Source organism: Dermacentor andersoni, chromosome 3 (genome assembly GCF_023375885.2).
Source record: "Dermacentor andersoni chromosome 3, qqDerAnde1_hic_scaffold, whole genome shotgun sequence".
NCBI classification, from domain to species: domain Eukaryota; kingdom Metazoa; phylum Arthropoda; class Arachnida; order Ixodida; family Ixodidae; genus Dermacentor; species Dermacentor andersoni.
In genome coordinates, this window is record NC_092816.1 from 20,476,393 (window position 1) to 20,502,997 (window position 26,605).

Genomic DNA, 26,605 nt, shown 5'->3' on the forward strand with positions numbered 1-26,605 from the left:
ATCCCACGTCTTCGCATTACGCATGCGGTGCTCTCACCGATTGAGCTACCGCGGTGCCATTTCCCCATCCACTTTCTTGGGTATTTATGTTTTACTACGAGAACTAACCTTGGGTGCGTTAGCCAGTGCCACCACTCACAAACCTTGGCGACGGATGTGGAACGTCTTTTCTGCCGCAGGCGTCACGTGACGTCTGTGAGTGGTGGCGCTGGCTAACGCAACCAAGGTTAGTTATAGTAGTAAAACATAAATACCCAAGAAAGCGGATGGGGAAAAGGCGCCACGGTAGCTCAATTGGTGAGATCACCGCATGCACAATGCGAAGACATGGGATCGTTCCCCACCTGCGGCAAGTTGTGTCTTCCTCTACTTCCATTGGCAATAATTTATCATTTCTTTAATTCAATTAGTAAGTACAATTTCCCCTGTGTTGTCCTTGGTGTCTTTGTTTGTTGGCTTCTTATGATATGATTAATAAAAATCAGGCCCCTCGGCTAACCTCTTTCTTCTCGAAATTGGAACGAGACACTTAAGCAAGAGAAATCCAGATTCTGACATGATGTTTAGTTGTCCAACAAGACCTGTTGGCTTGACACCATAGTTCACTTAGAAAACAATGTAACTCTGCACACATAAGTTTCCAGTGAGACTGAATACTCCAAAAAACAGGTGCGACTGCCTCCATTCAGTTGCACAACTTCAAGTTGTCATCTCTGCAATATTGTCTGCTTTATAGGCTGCTATAAGATACGAGACAGTTTGCCTTTCAAGTCATAGGATGCACAGTGAGGAAACGTGTTGATACAAAGGCATTCTGGCATGCTTAATGCGTGCTCCCCCCCCCCCCCCCCCCCCCCTAATTTTTACAAACTAGCCAACAAATTTCACCTCAGGGTAAAAATAAGGTATGAAACTAACGGTACATTTTACTGGTCGTTTTCAAGTGCCCTTGCAATGCGGTTTACATTCAACTGGTTCATTCAGAGCACCGCGCTTTGTCTCAGTGCTTCAGGGTGATCTCGCTATCAAGCTGGGAGCACTAACATTGCGACCAAGATTTCAACGTAAGTCCTATTTCCTGGCTCTTATGAATGCTCTGGGAGCAGCTGAATGCTCGGCTCGCGCATGCTTTCTCTACCTCCAATGTCAAGATGTCTCCACACCGCTGCAAACTGGTTCAGAGTGCATTAGAAACCAGTCAAATGTACCATAATTTCGGCTACTATAATTTCGGCTACCCTAATCTTGCATACAAGTGCTTGCACTGTAGCTAGCAGTGAAAACTTTGAAATATACAGTCCATATAATGTTCTCTGTATAGCTTTTCAGAGGGATTTGCCATCTCCACTGACTGATCAATTTCTCACAGAACTTTTGGTGCACACTGCAGAGCAGTTTTCAAAGAACACATTGGAACTCTTTGGCTAACCTCAGGGGTACTTGAATTCCAGTTTGAGAAACAGTGCTATGGCTACCTGGCTGGGAAACAGTTTAAAAAAATGACAACCATTTTAATATATGCACTAGGTACGGGGAGGAACATGACTCTACAATGAACCACATCATCTCCACAATTCACACATGCGCACATATAAACCTGGACTTTGAATGAGCAGTCAGTCTATGCCCCGTGAAGCTGCTTGTTTCGTTCAAGGGGCGAAGGCAGACTGACAGATGCTACAGGCATCAATTAAAGTGAATTACAGAGGTGCACAGATGCTATGGTGACTCGAGGCGCAATCGTCTGAAGTGTCACAGCAATCAAAGGTTGAAGAAAAGTGCTGCACGTTTCAGTGTTCAGTGTAGGTTTAAACCAATGTTGGTGAAAAACAGAAAATATGTTTTTACGGAGAACTGCTGGCTTCAAATCTTTACCATAGCACTCTACAAAGCCTCGAGAAAGCATGCAAGGAAATGAACATTTCAGAGGCATAGTTGTAGCAATGTATGAAAAGTGCACTACCTGATTTAATTCACTACTTTTTCTTTCTCCAGAATGGTAATTTCCTCTGGCTTCTGCTGCAAACCACAGAGAATGGGCACTAATATTTCTGCAACACACCAGTGCCACCTTTTGGTGTCACAGCAGCTACAGCTGATTAAGTTAGGATTATTTTGAGAAAAAGTTAAGCGGGAATGTTTGCACTAAGATAAAATACAAAACTCCCACTACATAAAAATGCACGTATGCCAAATGGTGAGCTCTCACAAAGCAAGAATAGCCATCTTTAAGCACTCCAAAGTTTGGTAAAATAATGTGCTATTTCCTTTTTACATTTACAGATCTTACAAAACCCAGAGAAAAAAGGGGGAGGGATGTAAGTATAAAGATTTGAGCTGGGAATCACACACTTTGTTCCTTAAAAAAAGAAAGACACAATAAATCAATAAGTTCCTCAAGGACAAAACCAGATAACAACTATTTAAGCCTTCCATCTGTCAGGTACCACAAGTGCAAAAAGCTGAAAGGGCAGGAAGTAAAGTCAAACAGTGCCCAAACAAAACACACGGAGAAAAATAAAAAAGGCAAAGCTGAGCTTTCATTTCTCAAACGCCACCATTTTCTAGCAATGTCCTTTGATACACTTGCAAGTCGCATTACAATGGCCTATTGAGAGCCACCTTTGCATGGGGTTGATGGAGATCACATGTCCAAGCACTTATGTGAACAGACGTACACAAAAGCTACATCAGGTTCTTGCTGTCTCTGCGCACATGTGTAAACGCCATCACCACTTGTAAACTCTCTTTGGACCCCGGAGGAGATCTTCACTTAGGAGCGCTGCTCCTGCATTTCGCACGTGGCAAGCACAATCCCATCACAATGAATAGTGAAAACACTTCAAAGATGGCTTCAGTTATGCTTAGTGACACTGAGCTTTACGAGAGAGCTCACAGTTCGCCCTTCTCCATTTCAAAGCCATAAAACTGTTTCACAATTGCAAAATAAGCATAGCTAACATGCTCAGTAAAATGTGCCCAGGCTTAAAAAGTGGCGTCACTCCTTTACACTTGGGAAGCTAGTAAAGTGTTTAGAAAGCACAACACACAAAAGTGAAGTTGGAGCATTTTAAAGGTGGCATAGCTCATGAGGCCAGAAAGGCGCGTCTGTCTAGTTCTTGAAGCACAAAAACTGCCCCCCCCCCAAACATACATGCACACACCTCAATTCTCCTCACTGAATAACAAAACGCAGAAAACAGAAATCACCGAGCAGGTGCAACATGCCACAACATTCACAAGTGACAGGGTTCCACAACGTGAAAAGAAAACAAGGACAAAAGGACAACAGCAACATAACAAGAACAGTTCGCGCACAGAACACATAAATAGCAGGCCACTCTCTCTGAAGCTTCAGCAATGGAATGAATTGTCAAAGGCAGCAGAAAACATGGGCACACTTCTTTGCAACAGTAAGGAAGACATGCGATGTCCCAGGATGCTCAGGATGCTCAACTCACCACACCATGAGAAGCTCCTTTGTCAATGTGTATATCGAAATGGTAGATAGGGAGCACAAGTACAGCTAAGAAGAGCAGCAACAAGGCTCTTGTCATTTCACAAGCAGACCAAAGACTGCAAAGCACAGTGACTGTGGAGAAGGAGGACACTTAGTTTTGAATGGTGTATTTCATGTAACAGAACTGCAAATTTTTGCATCTCTTGTTAGGGAACAAGGCGGATGTTACGGCCATGCCAAAGGCTTGTTTGTATGCAGGTTATAACAGTTCAGACAATTAAATGGCAGGTGTAGATTCAATGAGTACTAAATGCACATGAGAAAGTCTCTGAACTTAAATCAGTGCTTAACTCTGGGAGTGTTAATGAACACCAAGAAAAAAAGAACTAAAGGGGGTAAGTGCGGCTATGACTGACTTTAATTCATAGGGCAGCTTAGGAGAGGTGCACAAAAAAAAAACATAATAATAATAACAATAATAATAATAATAAAAAAGCCTGGACTGAAATGTAATATATTCCGACAGTCTGCAATGTTATAGGTGCTGACAAAGAATGCATAACGATGACTACATAAAGCAATAAGCGCAGCAACTTAGACATCATTACCGTGTGCAGTATAAGTGGCATTACAAACCAGCTTGCCTTGTAGTGAATGCCACTGCCGAGTAGAGAAAGATAGACCTTGCCACAGATCTTTTCCTTTCTTGTCAAGCAAACTCTACACTGAGAAATGTGTTACTGATAAATGAAATGAAAGGGACAGAACAAGCAAAGAACACAGACGAGAAAAAAGACAAAAAAAGCACTGCCTTTCTTGCAGAGCCTAACAACATCGTGCTCTTTCTTCACTGTGGGAATTGTGTGAAATCTTTACATACACCTTTTCATGAATCACAAGCAGTCGAGGAAAGAGGCATGAATCAGTTGGTAAGCACCGTCAACGTAGGAGAACAGGGTGTTTAGAAGCATACTTGCTTTCACTTTCTTGCATCCGTGACAAGTAGAGCTGTTCAGTGCGGAATGGAACATCTACCACACCAGCCAGGATAAAGTCAAGCATGGCAGACCCTTCCTTGTAGGCCTGTGATACTCAGGAGAATGAAGAAGCTGGTCAAAACAAAGACAACAACCACGACAGGAAAATATGCTGCAACGGAGAAGTTATGCAAGTTTTTCTGTTGCCATGCATGCATGCATTGTTGGTGAATAAGTTGTCTTCTACAAATAACGAAGAAACAGAGGCAAGAGAGGGTCTGCTACAGCTCTGTGCTGCAGCTTTAAGCACAACACAGAACTTTCTTTGGGCAGGCAACACAACAGAGGCGGTGGGGTGCTCGTAAGAAGGCAACACATGTGGGAGGGAAAAGGGGGGGGGAGGAACAAAACTGCACGCCACCACTGCAAGAAGTCATCGCCAAACAGGAGGGAGGGGGTGTCACTGGGCTGTGCCAACGCTAGACGAGGTTGCTGGTTGGGCAACCACGTTGGGAAGGCTGACGACAACGAGGGGCTTGACAACTGCAGTGGCGCCGGTGTGATGGTGGTGGTGGTGGTGGTGCGCATTGCCACCAGCAGAAGCTGCAGCTGCTGCCAGGGAACCGAGGCCCGGAGAGAGGAACTGCTGACTCAGCAATGTGGGCAAGTGCCCCACAACTGAGATGGGGGCCATCAGAGGAATCTGTCCCGTGGGCGCAGTAGCTGCGGCCACATGGGTCACATGAGCTGCCAGCTGGGAGAGGGCTGGACTGCTACCCCGCACTGGTTTTAGGGTGCCCACTGCATTTCCAGGAAGAGTACAAAAAGAAGGTACAGATTAGTGCCACCAACACACTGATTATGTAAAGCAACATGAGGAAGGTAAAATTAACGTCGATTGGCAAATGAAGCATGATGATCTATGAATCAGTGATAATACCACGGCCGCTGGAGAAAAAATAAATGTGTGGCATGCCCCATACATCGAAAGTGCTATCATCCACTGCGGTGCCACCAGTCAGGGACTGTTGTCTGGGATCCGCATGAAAAATGCATGAGGAACAGGCTTTGAACGCCGTCGCCCATGGAAACCAAAGCATCCTGTCCCCGAGAGCTAGCACCTTTCGGCCCAGCCAAGCGGCTGAGAAAGCAACTACGGCCGGGACATTCACTCCCATTGCAGCCCGCCTGAAGTGGCAGTCTGCAACTTTCTTTTTTATCCAGTGGCCGTGATAGTACAAACATTTGTGCTATGAGTCTATGTGGATAAGGGAAAGAAACAAAAAAGGCACATGCACATATATATTAATCTCCACACAAATAACTGCTGTGACAGTGCTGACAATACTTAAGTATTTACAAAAGCAACACAGCACCGGCACCACTGGCAGCAGAAAGCTCAACTCCATAAGCAATCATCGTAACTTTCACATCATGGTGCAATTTCACAGCAATAAAGAAAGCATTTACATATATGTAAATTTCATCTCCAGGTGCAGCTTCACAACAATGTGCAGTGCATTGCCACAAAGCTGCACATAAGCTCGAAATTTGTGCACAGCCTGCACCTCCACACCCTAGTTTTTTATTTCTTGTGCTTTTGATCTATGCTATGCATACCAGTTCTGCTGCAAATGTGGTGCATTCTGTCGTGTAGGTTATACATGTGAAAATACGGCCTTCTCTGATGTGGTAAATGAAACAGCCGCATTGAATACCTTAACAAAAAGACAGTGCTGTAACTTGTACAATAGGAATAATTTCACTGCCATGACTCTTCTTTCATCTATGAAAAGAGAGTAGGGTAATCTCCCAGTAGTGGTGACATGTGCCACCCAGAACAAGTAAAAAACCAAAACACTACCAGCTGCTCAAGCATTTGAAACGAATTTTGCACTTCTAAGTACCTTGATGCCACGATTCAAACAATCATAAGAAAATGGAGGGTTATTTGAAATGAGGCACATACAGACATGCCAAACCTGGGATTCCAAAGACACTACAGTGGAAGGCAGAAAATAGTAATGTTCACTGAAAAATACCAAAAATTGTTTGGTTATTCAAAATGTTTACTGCTTATTAAAGATTTGGAGACTGTGTTTTGTGCTGCGGACATTATAAGCAAATAAAAGATCGTAAGATATTTGTGTCAATACAACAATCATACATGAGTGCTAAAAATAGAGCATTTTAGATAAAGTAGTAAATGGGGGAGGTTGCACATAACATTCCATGAACCACACCCCCCCAAGGTGACAAGTTCAATAAATAAATATGCATTCTAACTTAATTTTACTTTCAAAGGTGTACAAATATAAGATATTTGGATAAGAATTAAATGGTCTTTGCTATTCAACTCATATCTGAATAAACAATTCCCTATTCAATATTGTCGAATTTTTGTTTCTGTTTGAATACGAGGGTTAGCAGCACTTAATGGTGAAAGTGTGGACTGCTCTAAGGGCTTCTGCAGCTGGACAGTTGTGGATGCTGAAGAAGAGAAACACTGCTGAGAATGCCTCATGTTTAGGCAGCATGTAAATTTGTTGTCTCTATTTAGGCAAAGCAATCTCTAGAGCGCAGCACTTAGGTGCCCGTTCCTATGGCAAGTGGCGGCGGTGGCGTATCCGAGCAAACGAGCACAGCGAAAGATGAAAGAGCGAACGCGGAGTGAGAAATGAAAGACACAAGTCACAAACGGCAGAAACCAATGAGAGCATCCTCTTCAGTGACGTGCGCGCAGAAAAATGGTGTCATGCGGACCTGCCCGACTGCTCGTTTCGTACTATCGTGTGCTAGCGTCAGCTCTAGTTCGCACTTGTTTGGTTTGCTTGGTTTAGTATTGTTTGCGCTTGTTTTGATTGTCATGGTTTGCGATTTTTGTAATCTGATTGTACGCGCAAGGCGAATTATTTAGTACTTTCTGGAATCCACGTGGGCACCAGCAATTTCACTAGAACGTCCCACAAGTCATGTATAAAAGCCGACGCACTCAACCCGCAGATCAGACTTCCAACAATCAGCGACTCTGCTTGCCACTATCATTGTGCTTGAGTGTTAATTGTTTTGCTTGGCACAAGTTCGCCCAATAAAGAGTTAAATTTGTAACTCACAGTTTCAACACTGTTGTTTTTCACTGTCACTACTACATGACAATATAATCATAATACAAAATAGCGTCGGTCAGTTCTTTCTGAACAATGAGCGACGCAACGAGTGGAAGTGCTTCACCTGCCACAGCTGCTAAACCTGAGCAGAGGCTCAGCGCCTCTGCCAAGAGTACCCTGTCATTCAGAATCAATTCTTTGCCACAATATATCATGTCTTCAAAATACCTAAACAGCTGCGCTCAAAATTCGCATTAGTGAGTACCTTAATCATTGGTAATTTTTTTTATTTAGCCACTCTCATCTTGGTTGCATTTCTTTAAAATTCATATGCAGTGCTGTAGTATGCTTGGCTCAATACACAAACATACAGATACATGTGGTGACATGCTGTTCTCTTGCCTCGTTACTGTGTCATGGTGCACCAAATAATTTAAAGAAGTTGTTCATCATTTACAAGCTCCTCAGTTGACCGGATGCCCAGTTGCAAACAACATTACATGTATGTATCAAATAATGTAAATAAGCTTTTACCAGACAGGCCACACACAAGTGTTATATTTCAATTGTTTGAAAATTCAATATGGGACAGTTTTCTATTTTTTTTTTTCAGACATTCATATCTGATTTGATTTGAGAATTTCGCTAGTCAAACACCCCTGCTTTCTTCTATTTAGGAACAAGGAAAGGTAACCTTTTAACCTTAAGGCTAGATGACTACACATATAAGTTGCATCAAGTTATAGAAAGGAAGTGTGCATAACACTGCTCAGAACGACAGTAGGTCCATGATGATGCAATGAAGCACATGCTGACAAGGTGTGGTCTCTTGTATTGCTTTTTCAGTTTTACGATGTGATGTGCTTTAGTGACAAATGTACAAGAAAGTGAGTCAACTGAAGTAGTCGTAAATACTCTGTCATGTGTCGTTTCTGCAGTCTGTGATAAGTGATAAGCACTACACTTAGTGAAATAGAAAAGCATTTCCCAGTATCATGCAATGTGCAAAGCAATAACACCAACAGCTGTGGCACAATTGCATCCAGGAAAACTAAAGGTGTGTTGTGCAATATCAACTGCAGTAAAAGATTTATATTGAAGAACAACAAATCACTGTGCTTCTGGAACTTTTTATGCAGCCTGCCATTTAATGCAATCTAACATGACATGCCATCAGCACAAATTGAATTGCGAACAGAAACATACTTTTCAGAACACATGTTATGCACAATTATGTGAAAGTGCGGCATGCAATCACTCCAGAGCCGTTTTCTAAGTGTGGTGCAGTATAAGATTAATGTTTTGGAGCCTAAACTACGCCATGGTTAGAAACGCAGACAAACCTGGAAACACAACTATACACTCTAGTCCTTTTCAACTTGCTTTCTTTTGAATTTATGTGGACAGTACAGTGAAATTTTGTAGTAGCAACAACCAACAGCACTTAACCTGTTGCATTTGTTTTCGATTCCTGTCCTTCTCATCTTCGCACTGCTTCAAGTTTTATTTAAGTGAAGTCTTCTTATAACAAAACTGCCTTTTTTCATAGTTCCTACTGCAGTGCGCAAATTTTAGACTGGATTACTTAAAAAGGAGTGTTGTCAAGCTCCGCTTAGTATAAATGCGCACAGCACCACTGCAGTGCTACATAGTGTGGGGATGCGTGACTCTCACGCCTCCCCTGAGATCTAGTTTTCCCGCATAGCTCGTCACCTGCAGGGCGGCTTCGCCTGCGGCGTTCGGAGTGGTTGAGGCGCAGTGCGGGAGATGGCGCGAGTGTCGCGCTGCTGCTTTAGCTGCTGCGGGGTTACTTGGGCGCCGAAAGGGAAGGCGCTTGGTCTCTTTGGGTTCGGGAAGCGAGCGGGACGGACGTGCCGCCCGCGCGTGCGCCGACCATGCTTCTGCGAGACCGTCTCGCGTGGCCGCCTTGGACACCGTTCGCGTGACAGTACGCGCGAGCGACCAGGCGTTGGGATCCAGCATGGGGCGAACATATTCGCTCGCAATGCGGTCGCGGTAAGTCGGACTTCTAGATTTGTCGCGCGCCCATCGGCATGTTTTGGGGATAGCAACTCGGCTAGCAGGCATTGATCTATGAAAGGTGCAATAAATGCCCTTGTGACTGTTTGCACTACTGTGTTGTCGTTCCTTTGTCCCAAGAGTACGGAGGAGAACCCATACCTCCCACAATAGATAGTGACTCTTGGCTTTTCAATATTAACCTGGAGATGGACAGAGCATTACAAAGACCATTACACTTCATGATGTTAGCTGCCCTGGACTGTGGCTGTATTACATAATGATAACCCAGAGACAAGATAGCCACAGGATGTTGCCACTGTCATGTCGCCACTGTCGAGCACAGCTTTGTTTCAATAAAAATTTTAGAAGTCTCAGAGCTGCTGGAGTGTTATGTCTCTTAAAGGGCCTCTCCGCTTTTAATCAAATACTGCTTATAGCGAAGATTATTTCTTGTTCAGGTGATTTCGTTATAGTGAAGATTTACTGTTCTCTGATCCAAGGCTACCTTGAGCTTTGGGTCAAGGTAGCCTTGATCCAAGGCTGTGCCACATCCTGTGCCACCTGACACAAGGAAGTCAGGTGGCACAGGCCTGATGTGCACGCATTATTTTGGGTCACCCAGAGCCCAAGGGCAAGTGGGCAATGTAAGAGCAAATACATGCTCCCAAGACTGGTGCATACATTGAACAATGGCTGCATGGGCATCCTGTGGCAAAGTGCTTACTATATATGCCATCCTGCACAATTATCATTGCTATTCAAATTTCTCTGCACGTCCTGTTGGAATATTTTTTCACGAAATGTGGGAATTGAGGAGGACCAGACGGTCTGACAAATTATTTCCTCTTTCACACATGCCTTTTATCCTATCTCGGCTAACAACACAGGGAAGTGAAAACTATAAAATATGCCTTTTTCTTTTCTGGCTTGAAATACAGTGCAGTCCACTTATAATGAAATTGAGAAGTACGAAAAATGTGATCATTATAACTGATAATCGCTATATCTGGAGTGCCATAATAAAAAAAGCCGCTGAATGTACCTTTGTAGCTTCAAAGCCGAATTCGCCACTTGCACTAAAGAATAGATGTTGTAGAAAGTAAGCTGTGAAAAACAACACTTTAGTTCTAGCGCCAAAGATCCTGTCAAGCGTTAGGTGTGCTGAAATAATCTGAAATCTGCACTTGCTTTTGCAACAGTTTCAGCTTCACAACCACAGTATTCATAGCTTCCAGCTGCTACGCGAACACTGGCAGCAATCCTTTGGAATAGATAAAATCAATGAAGGAGTCAATCGACGACAATGCACTTTGCATGGACATTGAGGTCGGAGTCAAGGAGCTACTGTCAATCTCGTCACTGTCGCTGCTGCCGTCGCCACAATTGCACAACGTTGCCATCTGTAGTGACAGCACACCTTCAGCAATTGCCTCGTCGGTGATCTCATCGCAGAACGAGGCAGCACTGTCGGCAGTCAAGAACTCCTCCATCAACACACCGCCTGTCACCAGTAGCGACGTGCTCCCAGAGCTTGGTTAAGTCGGTGGCATCCACCGTGTTGGTCTCACTAACAGTGCCGCCTCTGTCACCAGTAGCGACGTGCTCCCAGAGCTCGGTTAAGTCGGTGGCATCCACAGTGTTGGTCTCACTAACAGTGGGTGGGGGCAGGGGGGGGGGGGGAGGTAGGCGGGCACAAAGCCCACCTTTTTGAAGCAGTTTTGTATGGTTAACTGCTTCACCTCATACCACGCACCATAGACAAAGCGCACAGCCTTCAAAAGGCTGATTTTCAGGTCAGGGGGGCCGTCTGCATGGCCCGACGTGCCAGGAGCTGTGAAGTCAACGACTAAGATCAGCCACTCCAGCATGCACTGCTGATATTGTCACGTGGTGGTGACGTTAAGAACACAGTGGCGATACTGTGAAAGGCAAAACTAGATTTTATTGGGCGAACCTGTGCCCACAAAACAGGCTACACTTATAGCACAACGAAAGCGGCGAACACAGTCGGCGATCGTCGGAAATCTGATCAGCGGGTCAAGCGCGTCGGCTTTTATACAGAATCGTCGAATGTTCCAGACTAATCGTTGGGACCCGCGTGCCTTCCACAAAGTTCTACACCATTCGCGTCAGGCAAATAAATCAGATAACACAAGGTTCCGCGACAACAGACTGCGGATAGAAGCATCGATAACTTTCCAGAAACTTCGGATACATGCAAGCGCGTCCCGCGCTGTGCGATAAGATTTGTTAGACGGCGAAACGTGGTCGCCCGATAAATATAAGTACACGTGTCAATACCCCCCTCTTAAAAAGCATCGTCCCGATGCTACAAATATAAGAGCGAAACACAAAAGGACACTTATTAAACATAATTAACAAAACAACGAAAAGAAACCAAGTCCAAAGGTCAGTTACGCGAAGTCCCAAAGTTCGTCAACGCTGGTGGTACGGCTTGAGTCGCACAACGTGGACAACTTCAGGTCTAGAGCGGCGTCGCTGTGACAGCGAAATGCCGTCTGGCACGACCTCATAGTCTAGTGCGCCAATACGTCGGATGACCTTGTAGGGTCCGAAATAGCGTCGCAGCAGCTTCTCACTGAGTCCTCGCCGGCGTATCGGGGTCCATACCCAAACACGGTCGCCGGGCTGGTACTCGACGAAGCGTCGTCGGAGGTTGTAGTGTCGGCTGTCGGTCCTCTGCTTGTTCTTGATCCGCAGGCGGGCGAGCTGTCGGGCTTCTTCGGCGCGCTGGAGATAGCTAGCGACATCAAGATTTTCCTCGTCAGTGACGTGCGGCAGCATGGCGTCGAGCGTCGTCGTCGGATTCCTGCCGTAAACCAGCTTAAACGGCGTGATCTGTGTTGTTTCTTGCACCGCCGTGTTGTAAGCGAATGTTACGTACGGCAGGACGGCATCCCAGGTCTTGTGTTCGACGTCGACGTACATTGCTAGCATGTCGGCGAGGGTCTTGTTCAGGCGCTCCGTGAGACCATTCGTCTGCGGATGGTAGGCAGTTGTCCTCCTGTGACTTGTCTGGCTGTACTGCAGAATGGCTTGGGTGAGCTCTGCTGTAAAAGCCGTTCCTCTGTCGGTGATGAGGATTTCTGGGGCACCATGTCGCAGCAGGATGTTCTCGACGAAAAATTTCGCCACTTCGGCTGCGCTGCCTTTCGGTAGAGCTTTAGTTTCAGCAAAGCGGGTGAGATAGTCCGTCGCCACGACGATCCACTTATTCCCGGATGTTGACGTCGGAAACGGCCCCAACAAATCCATCCCAATCTGCTGGAATGGTCGACGAGGAGGTTCGATCGGCTGTAGTAACCCTGCTGGCCTTGTCGGTGGTGTCTTGCGCCGCTGACAGTCTCGGCATGTTTTGACGTAACGGGCGACGTCGGCGGTCAGACGCGGCCAGTAATACCTTTCCTGTATCCTCGACAGCGTCCGGGAGAATCCGAGGTGCCCAGCGGTTGGGTCGTCGTGTAGGGCGTGCAGTACTTCTGGACGCAGCGCTGACGGTACAACAAGAAGGTAGCTGGCGCGGACTGGTGAGAAGTTCTTCTTCACCAGCAGGTTGTTATGTAGCGTGAACGAAGACAACCCGCGCTTAAATGCCCTAGGGACAACGTCGGTGTTCCCTTCCAAGTATTCGACGAGGCCTTTTAACTCCGGGTCTGCTCGCTGCTGTTTAGTGAAGTCTTCCGCGCTTATTATTCCAAGGAAGGCGTCGTCGTCCTCGTCGTCTTGCGGCGGGGGATCGATGGGGGCACGTGATAAGCAGTCGGCGTCGGAGTGTTTTCTTCCGGACTTGTATATTACCGTGACGTCATATTCTTGTAGTCTGAGGCTCCACCGGGCCAGCCGTCCTGAAGGGTCCTTTAAGTTAGCTAACCAACACAACGCGTGATGGTCGCTGACGACTTTGAATGGCCTGCCATAGAGGTAAGGGCGGAATTTTGCTGTAGCCCAAATGATAGCGAGGCATTCCTTTTCAGTCGTAGAATAATTGCCTTCCGCTTTTGACAACGACCGGCTAGCGTAAGCTATCACGCGTTCATGACCATCTTTTCTCTGGACTAGCACGGCACCGAGGCCTAGGCTACTGGCGTCAGTGTGGATTTCGGTATCGGCGTGCTCGTCGAAGTGCGCAAGTACGGGCGGCGACTGCATGCGTCGTTTGAGTTCTTGAAATGCGTCGGCCTGCGGCGTTTCCCACTTGAACTCGACGTCACATTTAGTTAGCTGTGTCAGTGGCTCAGCGATACGTGAAAAGTCCTTGACAAAGCGCCTATAGTAGGCACACATGCCAAGGAATCTGCGCACTGCCTTCTTGTCGATTGGCTGCGGGAACTTTGCGATGGCAGCTGTCTTCTGCGGGTCAGGGCGTACTCCAGATTTGCTGATGACGTGGCCTAGGAATAGAAGCTCATCGTAAGCGAAGCGGCACTTTTCCGACTTCAGAGTGAGCCCTGATGACTTGATGGCCTCTAATACCGTCGCAAGCCGCTTAAGGTGATCGTCGAAATTTCCGGCGAAGACAACGACGTCATCCAAGTAAACAAGACACGTCTGCCACTTCAATCCTGCTAACACCGTGTCCATCACGCGCTGGAACGTTGCAGGCGCCGAGCACAGTCCAAATGGCATAACCTTGAATTCATAGAGGCCGTCTGGCGTGATGAAGGCGGTCTTTTCGCGATCCCTTTCGTCGACTTCTATTTGCCAGTAGCCAGACTTGAGGTCCATCGATGAGAAGTATTTAGCATTGCAGAGCCGATCCAATGCGTCGTCTATCCGTGGGAGGGGGTATACGTCTTTCTTCGTGATTTTGTTCAGTCGACGATAATCGACGCAGAAACGTAGGGTTCCGTCCTTTTTCTTCACTAAAACAACCGGAGACGCCCACGGGCTTTTCGACGGCTGGATGATGTCGTCGCGCAGCATTTCATCGACTTGTTGTCGTATAGCTTCGCGTTCTCGCGTCGAAACTCGGTAAGGGCTCTGGCGTAGTGGTCGAGCGCACTCTTCGGTTATTATGCGATGCTTTGCGACTGGTGTTTGTCGAATCCTCGATGACGTCGAAAAGCAGTCTTTGTATCGTCGAAGCAGACTTCTGAGCTGTTGCTGCTTAATCACGGGGAGACTTGGATTTATGTCGAAGTCTGGCTCGGGAACCACGGTCGTCGGGGTAGATGCAACAGAATCCGAGATGACAAAGGCATCGCTGGTTTCCTGAATTTCCTCGATGTATGCGATCGCCGTGCCCTTGTTGATGTGCTTGAACTCCTGGCTGAAGTTTGTCAGCAACACTTTCGTGTTTCCTCCGTGCAGTCGAGCGATCCCTCTTGCGACGCAAATTTCACGGTCGAGCAGCAAACGTTGGTCGCCTTCGATGACGCCTTCTACGTCAGTGGGTGTTTCGGTGCCGACCGAAATAACAATGCTGGAGCGAGGCGGGATGCTCACTTGATCTTCGAGCACACTCAAGGCGTGGTGACTACGAGGGCTCTCCGGCGGTATCGCTTGATCTTCCGACAGCGTTATTGACTTCGATTTCAGGTCGATGATTGCGCCGTGTTGGTTCAGGAAGTCCATGCCGAGAATGACGTCTCGTGAACACTGTTGCAGGATAACGAAGGTGGCAGGGTAAGTCCGGTCATGAATGGTAATTCTTGCCGTGCAGATTCCACTCGGCGTGATGAGGTGTCCTCCAGCGGTCCGAATTAACGGACCTTCCCATGCAGTCTTAACTTTCTTCAATTGGGCTGCGATGGGTCCACTCATGACGGAGTAATCGGCTCCTGTGTCTACTAAGGCGGTAACTGCGTGGCCGTCGAGAAGCACGTCGAGGTCGGTGGTTCTTTGTCTTGCGTTACAGTTAGGCCTCAGCGTCGGATCACGGCTGCGTCGAGTTGACCTGTGGTTGGTACGTGGCGTCGTCAAGTGGTCTTTCGTCGGCGTGTTCTTTCCTGCCAGACTTCGTCGGGACGGCGGTGTGACGTCGTTGTTATGTCGTCGAGGTAGTCTTTTCGGCGTCTTCGTCGGCGGCGGAGGATCTTCGTCAGTTCGACGAACAGCAACCGCACCTCCATCGGTTGCTGCTTTTAGTTTTCCGGATATGGGCTGACGGACCGACCCCGGGCTGGGCCAGTGTATGGTCGGCGCTGTGGCGACAGGTAGCGGCCTGGTGACGGCGAACGGGACGGTCGTCGAGGGCTCCACTGAGTAGCGGCGAGGTAGTCGGCGATGTCACGAGGGCGTTGACCTTCCCGAGGGCGCGGTGCGTCGACGGCGAACCCTCGCAATCCCAGGTCGCGGTATGGGCATCGGCGGTACACATGGCCGGCTTCTCCGCAGTGATAGCAGAGCGGGCGGTGGTCGGGGGCTCGCCAAATGTCCGTCTTCCTCGCGTAGGTACGCTGGGCGACGGGTGGGCGTGCTGGCGGCGGCGGCGGCGGACGACGAAATTGCGTCGTTGCAGGGCCCTGGCGTGGTCGCGGAGGGGGACCTTGACGGCGTGCGACGGCGGCGTATGTCATCGCTTCTGGATGGGGCTGCGGTAATTGTGGTTGCAGCTCGGGAACTCCAAGCGATCGGTGCACCTCTTCTTTGACGATGTCGGCGATCGAAGCCACTTGGGGCTGCGACGAAGGCAGGACCTTGCGCAGTTCTTCGCGCACAATGGCCCTGATGGTCTCCTGAAGGTCGCCGGAATCCAGTCCTTGGATGGCGTACTGCGGCGTGAGCCCCTGGCGGTTATATTGCCGGGTGCGCATCTCCAGGGTTTTCTCGATCGTCGATGCCTCTGCCGAAAACTCAGCTACGGTCTTCGGCGGGTTACGAATAAGTCCTGCGAAAAGTTCTTGCTTGACGCCCCGCATCAGGAAGCGGACTTTTTTCTCTTCTGACATTTCCGGGTCGGCGTGCCGGAAAAGACGGGCCATCTCTTCCGTGAAGATCGCGATCGTCTCGTTTGGCAGCTGCACTCTGGTTTCTAGTAGTGCTTGGGCTCGCTCTTTTCGCACGACGCTTGTAAACGTTTGCAAGAAGCCGCTTCGGAACAGGTCCCACGTCGTTAAGGTGGCTTCTCGATTCTCGAACCAGGTCCTGGCGGCGTCTTCCAGTGCGAAATAGACATGCCGCAGCTTGTCGTCGCTGTCCCAACTGTTAAACCTAGCGACCCTCTCATACGTCTCGAGCCAGGTTTCCGGGTCCTCAAATGTTGATCCGCGGAACGTCGGAGGTTCCCTGGGCTGCTGCAGCACGATGGGGGACGCCGGGGCTGCCATTGGGCTTGCCTTGTCCACAATCTTCTTGGTCTTCTCAGGCAGAAGTCCGTGCTCCGGGGGCAGCTGTTGAAGACGGCGGCTTCCTCGATGCTCCGGGACTACGTTGGTGTTCTCTTTGCGGTCCGGGCTTGGATCACGGCTTGTCGGGGGCGTCCGGTACATGAACGAAAAGCACCTCCACCAGATGTCACGTGGTGGTGACGTTAAGAACACAGTGGCGATACTGTGAAAGGCAAAACTAGATTTTATTGGGCGAACCTGTGCCCACAAAACAGGCTACACTTATAGCACAACGAAAGCGGCGAACACAGTCGGCGATCGTCGGAAATCTGATCAGCGGGTCAAGCGCGTCGGCTTTTATACAGAATCGTCGAATGTTCCAGACTAATCGTTGGGACCCGCGTGCCTTCCACAAAGTTCTACACCATTCGCGTCAGGCAAATAAATCAGATAACACAAGGTTCCGCGACAACAGACTGCGGATAGAAGCATCGATAACTTTCCAGAAACTTCGGATACATGCAAGCGCGTCCCGCGCTGTGCGATAAGATTTGTTAGACGGCGAAACGTGGTCGCCCGATAAATATAAGTACACGTGTCAATATAAAGCCTTTAAGTTGGCTGTCACGCCGGTGTCCAACGGCTGCAGGCCTGCCATCATGTTGGGAGGCAGAAACACTAATTTGACCGATGTCAGCTTCGGGTTAACACTGTGTGAGCTACAGTTGTCCAGTAGCAATACTGCTCTTCTTCCTTGACTTTCAATTATGCTGTCCAACTCGAGCGGCCACTCCTCGAACAAGTCGCGGGTAATCCATGCCTTCTTATTGCTGTGGTAGCGGACGGGGATGTGCAGATTCTTTAAGCATGTTGGCTTCTTGGATCGCCCGATAATAAAAGGCTTGAGGCGATGGCTCCCGTCCATGCTAATGCACAGCAACACAGTCACCCTAAGTTTAGAGTGCTTCCTGCTGGGGCATGTATCTCCTTTAAAAGCGTGTGTCTTCTACGGCAACATTTGAAAAAAAAAAAGTTTTGTCACAGTTGTAAATATCCTTGTCCGCGTAACATTCCAGCATGCCAGGCAGCTTTGTCAGTAGCCACTGCTGCTTCGCCTGCGTATCCAAGGACGCCGCTTCCCCTACCACGTTTTTATAAACAATGCCATGCCGCTCTTTAAAACGCTGAATCCAGCCTCCTCCAGGCTCAAAATTTAGTCGTCCCAGAAGAAAAGCGAAGTTTTTCACTTTGGCAGCAATTTGGCCCAGTGATTGGCATAATATGCACGCAGGTTGTGATAAACCACTGGTAAAGCGACTCTTCCACATCAGCGTAAAAAGGGTCCCTAACCCTTCACCACTGATCGGCATGGCCACTAATACTTCCTGCCTTTACAACCGCGGTGCTCCCGGTTTTACGAATTGTAGTTATTGTTGACTGAGTGAGCTCATATATCTTCTCGAGGCACTCACCTTGAAGCCGCATCTAAAATCCTGCAAAATGTGTTGCATCTTCGTGTAAAGCGACACTGCTTTGCGCTTTGTCGGCGCCATCTTCGAACTGGGCTGTCTGCTGCTTCGGTGGCTTCAGCTGTAAAGCTACTGTCGAGCTCGCTGCGAGAGGGACTGAGTTGGGGGACGGGCGCCAGTGCACCGCATTGCTATTCACCTTTTTCTTTTTCTCGTTTTCTCTCTTTCGGTGCGATTGTAGGCGAGGCTAGAGGTGCAAAAATGTGAAGCAGCTGGCGCCATCTAGTGGCGCGCTGCGCCAACTCATGATGCTCTTCAGACCATGGGCAGTACGAGCGAGGCAGGACGCGCTGCGCGGTAATAGCGGCAGATACGAACTCGCGTAGGTGAACGTCACCCCGTCTCGACATTGTTCGTTTCAGGGAAACCAAGTTATGCAAATGTCAGGATTATTCTGCATGGCAAACGCTGTCCTGATGGCAAAATTTTTGTTATTACATCTGATATGCGGTGAATAACATTTCGTTATATATGTTTTTCCCCCCATAGACCTAATGCATAAAATGACACTGTTACCTTGACCCATCATTATAACCGATATATCATTATACGTGGTATCGCTATAAGTGGACTGCGCTGTACAGAATAAAAAGAATTGCTTCTAGGACATTACTGTAATGATGGCAATCGCAGCAGCGCAGACACAGCTGGGAAGTGCCTGTAATGCTATTTCTAAAACGTTACCATGAACCGCACTAGTGCTGCTGCATATGTTGAACTCACCTGTAGAGTTGGACAGCACTGTTGCACCAGTCACTCGAGGTGTCAAGATTTGTGGCAGGCCTCGTCGTACGGTGGGAGTTGTCACCACAGTGGCTGTGGGCGGCCCAGCCACTGCCACAATGGGTTGGGGGTTTGAACCCACAGCCGCCACTGTTGCAGCCACACCACCCTGTGGCCCACCAAGGAAGAGAGACTTTGCCGCCGTGACCAAGGTGACAGGAGCAGGGCCTGCTGCAGGTGCTGGCCGACCGACACTGGATGGTGCTGCAGTGGTTGCCACGCGCACCAGTGACTTGGCTGCAGATGGCTGTGCTGCAGGCCCTGCTGCTGTAGAAGCTGCCACAGCCAAAGCCACAAGGGGACCACCACCTATACCCGGAGCGGAACCGGCACCAGGAGTGGATGCAGTTGCTGTGGGTCCACTTGCGGCTGTTGCCACACCAATCACTTTCACTGTGCCACTGGGGCTGGCCACCACTTGCACTGCACCTGCTGGGATGCTCGGTCCCGTGACAGGAGTACCGCTTACAGAGGTAGGGCTTGCTGAGACAAGGCTTAGACTTGTTGATGTGGTCACCTGCGACTGGCAATGCAGAAGACATCAAAAATGTATGTGAAGTTCAACAACCTTCAAATGACACTTGGAAAACTCAAATAGTTAGGAGAGACTCCTCTGTATAATAAAATCAGGTAAAATTGTGCCCTGATGCTCAATTTCCCCACATGACACATGCAATGGCGGGAGCCAGCATCACAGTCCCACAGCCACTATAAGAGATGGCACAAGTACTCTTATGCTAGTGCAACCTGATAGCCTAGGTACAGTAGAGCCTCATTCATACATGCTGGGAAAGAAAACGAAATGTTAGAAAAAGCATACTAACCAGGAAAACAAATGGCCAAAAGTCACTAAAAGAGTTCGCAGGCTCAACTATAGTTGACATCTATACTTTATCTCAGGACTAACTTGCAGCAGCGCTGAAGGTACAAGGTATACACAGGAATGTCCATGCACAGTGGAATGTAGTTCCGGGCACAACTGTCAGATTAGTGGTAGGATAAAAGTTTTATTTTTGCTTGGTACGTGATACGTTACAGCGATACACGACTTCTTAGACCCTTTGCGCGTGCATGTGATACACTGCAAATTACTGTGGCAGTTACTGCTGGCATCACTAATAGCCACATAACTGCAATTACGTAACAACACGGTCCATATAGCCCAGACTGCCTGCTTCAATCCCAATCTGCGCTTGTTACTGGCTCTCTGTCCAGACAGCAAGAAATGACATGGTAAAATTTATGATTTCTTAGTCTCATCTCACATTGTGGGCAAAGCATCAGTTACATTTTGTCATTGTTCAGATCAGCTGTTTGTTTTGACGGTGCTAGTACTGCAGAGACAGTGCCAAGCCGTAAAGGTGGTTTGATTTTCAGTTAGGCAGATTGCATAACAACATTAGCACTAGCGATGCATTGACAATGTGGAATGCCGTAAAGGCCTAACTGTTCACTGCATCATTAATTTACTACCTACCCCGCTTCAGTATGGTATGTGATGATGGTGGCGAGCCAAGGCCAAACAGATGCCAAGCAGATGATGCAATATGGATGAGCGTTTACTACTGGCTGAGGAGGCGGCAAAGAATTGCCAAGAAAGCTGATGATGAAGCGAAGCCCCACTGTCGCACCCATGTAACGGCACCTTATGATAACAACACCGAACATTTGATGTTGTTATGAAACACCCTCTGTGCCTTCCCTCACCTTCCCAGAGTTCCTTCGTTGCAGCCATGGGAAGCAAATGTGTCTACTTCTTGCTCTCTTTGGTGTGTCGGCGTAAATGCCATCAGCATTTGGCAGAACGCTCGCCTATGCTGGCAGTGTATTCTTCGTGGACAAGATTCCCCTGTGGATTCTCCTCTGCCGCATCATCCACGATGGGCTGGCCACCGTCAGGCAGCCCGCGAGACGTGACAAACAAGCAAGCAGCAGCCTCTGCTCCTTCTCCCTCTAGTTCCTCCCTGCCACTGTTCCTCCAGTTCCTCCATGCCACATGCGCTTTCAACAAGCGAGCAATCTAACGAGTGACAGTGCACCCCCACTTCTTCTCCAATAACCACCCGCCCTTCTTCACAACTGGGTTGCCCAAGAATGTGCACTCATTCCGAAAGAGCCAAAAAAAAGCTATTCACTTTAAAAACTGCATTGCAATTAGCAGCGTTGCTACCAGAAAGCAGCAGAAAGGGCACCCAACACCAAGTACACCCAACACCAAGCACACTTGCACCTCTCCGTTGCTGCGTCTTCATGACTGGATTAGATAAACAACACCTGTCACATGAATTAAGATGGCAAAACTGCAGATTGCTAACACAGCTCTTATTTTCTGCTAAGACTAGTGTGACATAACTTTTGCAGCAAGTCAGGGCATTTTGGCACAACAGGCGCAATTTCATCAAATTTCAGACTTTTGGCACAGCTTGGCACAGAAATATGCAATTGTATCAAAATTTCACAATTGGCGCACCTGTTGTGCCCGTCACATGAGATCTAGCAGCTGGAAAACGTATCATACGATTGCAGTTTGGCAATGTACTAAACATCAGTGACGAGTGTTTTCTGGGAATGTATCAGTTGGTAAAAAAGGAAAGTGTAACTGTACTGGGTAATTTCTTGTGTTCTCGATCATGAACGTTGGCACCAGGAAATCGTACGAAACAGGGGTCGTATCTACATGTACTGTAGCCCCTCTTTGCCTTGTGGACGTTGGCATGCTTTGCCTATAGGTGGAAACTGCAGGGTAATGTCGCGAAAGGCTCTCCATTCAGCTTCAGAGTGTGGCATTGACATGGGAAATATGACTGCTAATATGCGCTTCAGTTCCGAAAACTTCACCCACAAACAACCTTGGCCTCAGAGTTTGGCATCAAAAAATGTTCACGTGATAACACCACGTAACAAGTCAAACTTCCTCAATTTTTCAGCATAGTTTTATCAAAAAACTATTCCTTCTATATCAGCTTGCTGGCAGTATTGTGCATAGACAAATAACTAATACCCTTTTGTCAGTCTGCACTGATGTACACTGTGTAGTTTGTGGCAGCTGAAATGAAACTTTGTTCCATGGTTGCTGGGACAAGTGGCAGCCATGTTACTGAAGCTTGCATTCTGCACCACTGCAAGTGTTCATATTTTAATCATTTATGATCAGACTACCATCCAAGGCCATTAGTGCTGTCAGACATTCAGCTAGACAGTGCAGTGGTGGGCATAAGCTTGTGGGGAAATTAAGGTGTGCCCTGCCGACTTTGTGCGTGCTTTCGCCTATTCTACTGTCCCTACGCCTATCCCTACACCTAGAAGGACTAGTGTGCAGTTTCCACTGGCCCCTTGCTGTGAGGAACCACGACCTTGCACTACCAGCTGTGGCAGCACAACTGCCACAACTGGCAGACCGAGCGTGGGAGAGCTCTCTCCGGGATGGCACGAAGTGCATACATGTTTCTGCTCTCATCCACTAGGCCCTTTGGGTACTACTCGGACTCGAGCTCGTCTATGTTGTGCGTACTTTGTGTTGCTCCTTTTCAAACGCTAAGCCAAAGAGTAGTACCTCGTGCCCATGCATGGCTATACTACGCCGAGCCACACTCGTCGGAGGCTCAAGCTGACGGAGACTGCCCATTTCTCTTACGATCAAGCTTATTAGACAGTGCGAAACTATGCAGCATAGCCACGTGGAGCCATACTCCCACAGCGATGTGCTAACGGGGCCCTTTCCATGTTCTAGCCCTCGGCGTGGGAGCCTTTACTTCTCGTGGCACCGGGATCAGACATTATACAGTGTCAGGTGTCGGTAGATGCAAATTAAATGCATTCAATGAGTTTTTCTGTGACCATACTTTCGATCATACCAATGATACTCAACTAACATTTGAGCATTGCTTACAATCATTTACATATTTCTAACTGGCCCAGATGAAATAATCAATGTCATACATGATTTAAAGCTTATAGGAGCAGGTCTGGACAAAATCAGTTCAATTAATATAAAATTAGTAGCTCATCTTATTGCCCGCCTGTTATCTCATGTTGCAAATTCAGTCCTTAAGACTGGACTATTTCCAAGTCAAACAAACAAAGGAAAAATTATTCCAATAGTTAAAAAGGGTGAATGCTCCTGCATTTCTAATTATCACCCTGTTGCTATTCTTCTTTTTTTGTAGCAAAGTTATCAAAAAGTGTATTGAAAAGTGCTTAACTAAATATTTCTCAAAGTTTAACAATCTTTGGCCAAATCAATTTGGCCTCAGGGTAGGTTTCTCAACTGACTGAGCTATACTTTCTTTCACAGATAAAATAAAAAGGGCTATAGATGATGGTTTCTACGCAGGATCAGTTTTTATTGATCTATACAAAGCAGTTGATCCCATAAACCCCATCATCTTGCTTGCTAAACTATGGGCAGTAGGTGTCGATGGCCCAGCATTAGCACTTATAAAAAGTTATCTAACAGATAGACAACGGGCTGTGTACTTTAGTTCCTCACTTTCTAATTTCAGAACAACCAATAAAGGGGTCCTGCAGAGTTCAATACTTAGCCCACTACTATTCCTGCTTTACATAAATGATTTACATGGTTGTCTATCAGAAACTGGGGCCTTCTTTTACGGTGATGGCACGAGATTACTTGTAACCGGTCGTTCACTAACTTCTCTGACTACTAAGCTAAACACTAATGTGAATAATATTTTACCTTGGCGCCATCTTAACTTGCTACTAATAAATCCTACCAAAGCGTCTTTTATGATTTTTCATTCGAATCATAGGACACCAGAATTCATTCCCACTAGCAACCTAAACTTTCTTGTCATCAGTGCAGTAAATGAATGTCCATTTTTTGTATAATTCTAGACTTAAACTTCAGATTGACAAGGCATGTCGCCTATTTGAAGGATAAGCTTACTCCCAGTATTAGAATTCTAGTTATAGCTTAAAGCTAGGTATTATTTTAGAAAACCAACATTGCTAACCTTGCATTATTCTTTTATTCACAGCCATCTCAATTATTGTATTACAACGTGGGGTAACACATATCCAACACATATAGCACCGCTACAGCATTTACAGACTCAGGCCATCCAGATGTCATCGTTCAGCTCATTCTCCTGCAGTGCTTCTGATATGCTTCACCAATCACAGAATGCTTTCAGTAAATAATTTTGTTAAATATAAATTAGCCGTAATGTAGTTTAATATAACAAGTAATTCTTTACAAGTAAATATATTTTCTGAGGCTACTTTGGTTAATTTAAACTGCACAAGATTTGCAACTAACAACAATTTCTTATTGCCACTAATACATACTAATTATGTAAAACAATCTGGATATTTCGCAGCATTATCTATTTGGAACAGTCTCCCACTAGATGTCAAGCGCTCTTTTTCTTTAGTTCTCATCAAGAAAACATCACTCACTTTCCTACTAATTAACCAAAATTATCCACATATCTAATCTAATCACTTCACTCCTGTTCATTTCTCTTTCATTTTTCATTTTTTCTAGGTCTTTCAATTGTACACTTTATAACCATTTTGGTTTGTTCTGTTGTGAATGCATTTAGTGCTTTAATTGTACTGCTACTTATTGACTTTGTATTATTTGCAGTTTGCACTACATTTACATTGTACAATATTTCACTTAGTAACTATTACTTGTTTTATGCTATATATTTGCACAATTGTGTATGTTTTCTGACAGCAGGTCCACTTTCAGCTACACGATCTGGGACCTCCCAGGGTGTCTACCAAGTTGACATTTCCAAATTCCCTGAGTTTTCCAGGTTTTCCCTGAGCACTTTGCAAAATTCCCTGAATGAGCCAGAACTTTGTTTTACGTCAAGAGAGGCTGACACCACGTTGTCCGATGCTGTCACTCTCTAGTAAGCATGCTGAAAAAAATGACTTAATCCAGTTTGAATAGTAAGGAGTAATATCTATTTTATTTAAAAAGAAAACAGAAGGAAGGTGTTAGTAAAATGCACAGCGAAAGAAATGGTAAAACCCATTCCAAATTGAGTCGACATTTTAATGAAAAGGAGATGCATACATAAGTAAATATTTTTTTAATATGAGCTGTTTCTATCAACTGATAGCAAGCTCATCTGTATGAGGCCTGAACTTTGTCACAACTAAGGTTCTCTCTCAGCAGCTGGGAAGTCAACCTCAACTGTCCTGACATACTCTCTGCCCGTACACAACATCTCAGTGTTGGGTTTCACTGCTTAAAACAGTTTATTTTGGTTTGGATGAGGGACATCTGCATCTCGGCGTCTACTAACACTTAGATATTTGTAGCTCAAGCTCCTTCAAGAAGGCGGCGGCACGCTTCCGTTTCCGTTAATTTAATTCCTCAGTGCGTCGGTCCTTTCTGTTCTCATCCTCCTTCTACCACGCTTTCACCACATGGATCATTTGAAGCATCCTCTTGGTCAGTTGTACAGTCAACGTCCGATTTTTCTGATTCCCTAGGGGCCGCAAAAACATCCGAAAATCGGGCAGTCCAAAAGTAATGAATGCCTGTCTTTAACTACCCTTAAGGGCTGAAATTGACCCAGGCACGCCCGAAAAAGCTCTTAAGGCCTGCCAGTACACTTACTAGGCATATCGGTGCTCGTACTCTGACAGGAGATGGGGGTGCACGTGTGTATAATTAAGGAATACATACTGTGGCCCGTGACAATTGCCCCTTCCCACGCTTGTGCTTCACCGCTTAACACTACTGTACTGAGGCGAAGCTAACTTTCGGAGACTGGCATTACGCAACGCGCTGTGCTCTGCGAGCTTCAAAGCCAATCGCGAGGATTACAAATGCGGAGTCGGTGCCATTGCTGACAGCGACGAATTCTTTCAATGAAAAACACGGCATCGCACGGCAAGAAGCTTAATAGCGAACATAGAAGCAGCTAGGCCTAACGTTGCCGCGGTGGTGGTTACGGCTTCCAGCGGATCTGCGTGCGAGAGTGCCGGTTTGAGGCGGCGAGATAATCAAAATAGCGGCAATGGCGGCTTTGATTAATGCCATTTCTGACCTGCAGTCAGGGCAATATACATTGACTATATGGAGTACGTGGTGGTGCCGCAAAGCCGTGCAAATTATCGGGCATGTCCGAAAAATCGGACGTCTACGAAATCGGTCATTAACTACTCTGGCAATACATCGTGCCAATGACACGGCGTCAATGACGATTCGTTGCGATTCCTCTGTTACTGGAGCCAGTATTACCACGACTTTCATTCCCTTTCAATAATGTTACAGCTAATTTTCCCTGATAGAAGCACAAATTCCCTGAGTTTTCCCTGAGTTTTTCCAGACTGTTCAAATTCCCTGACAATTCCCGGTTTTCCCGGTTTTCCCGGTTGGTAGACACCCTGCCTCCTTATGTATACTTATGAAAGCATGGAGTATACCACTTATGAAATAAATAAATTGAAAGTG

The 26,605-nt window shown here is 46.9% G+C and overlaps 1 protein-coding gene across 1 annotated transcript in view; it reads right to left on the reverse strand.

Moving 5' to 3' along the window:
* Positions 1 to 852: 852 nt before the first annotated feature.
* The window catches only part of LOC126519420 (uncharacterized), a 61,436-nt gene continuing 35,683 nt past the window's right edge, over positions 853 to 26,605 (reverse strand). The window contains exons 8-9 of the mRNA XM_050168969.3: positions 19,108 to 19,690; positions 853 to 5,238 (exon numbers count right to left, since the gene is read on the reverse strand). Of these exons, the coding sequence (XP_050024926.2) occupies positions 4,898 to 5,238; positions 19,108 to 19,690 (924 nt within the window). The 3' untranslated portion in view covers positions 853 to 4,897. The remainder of the gene's footprint in view (positions 5,239 to 19,107; positions 19,691 to 26,605) is intronic.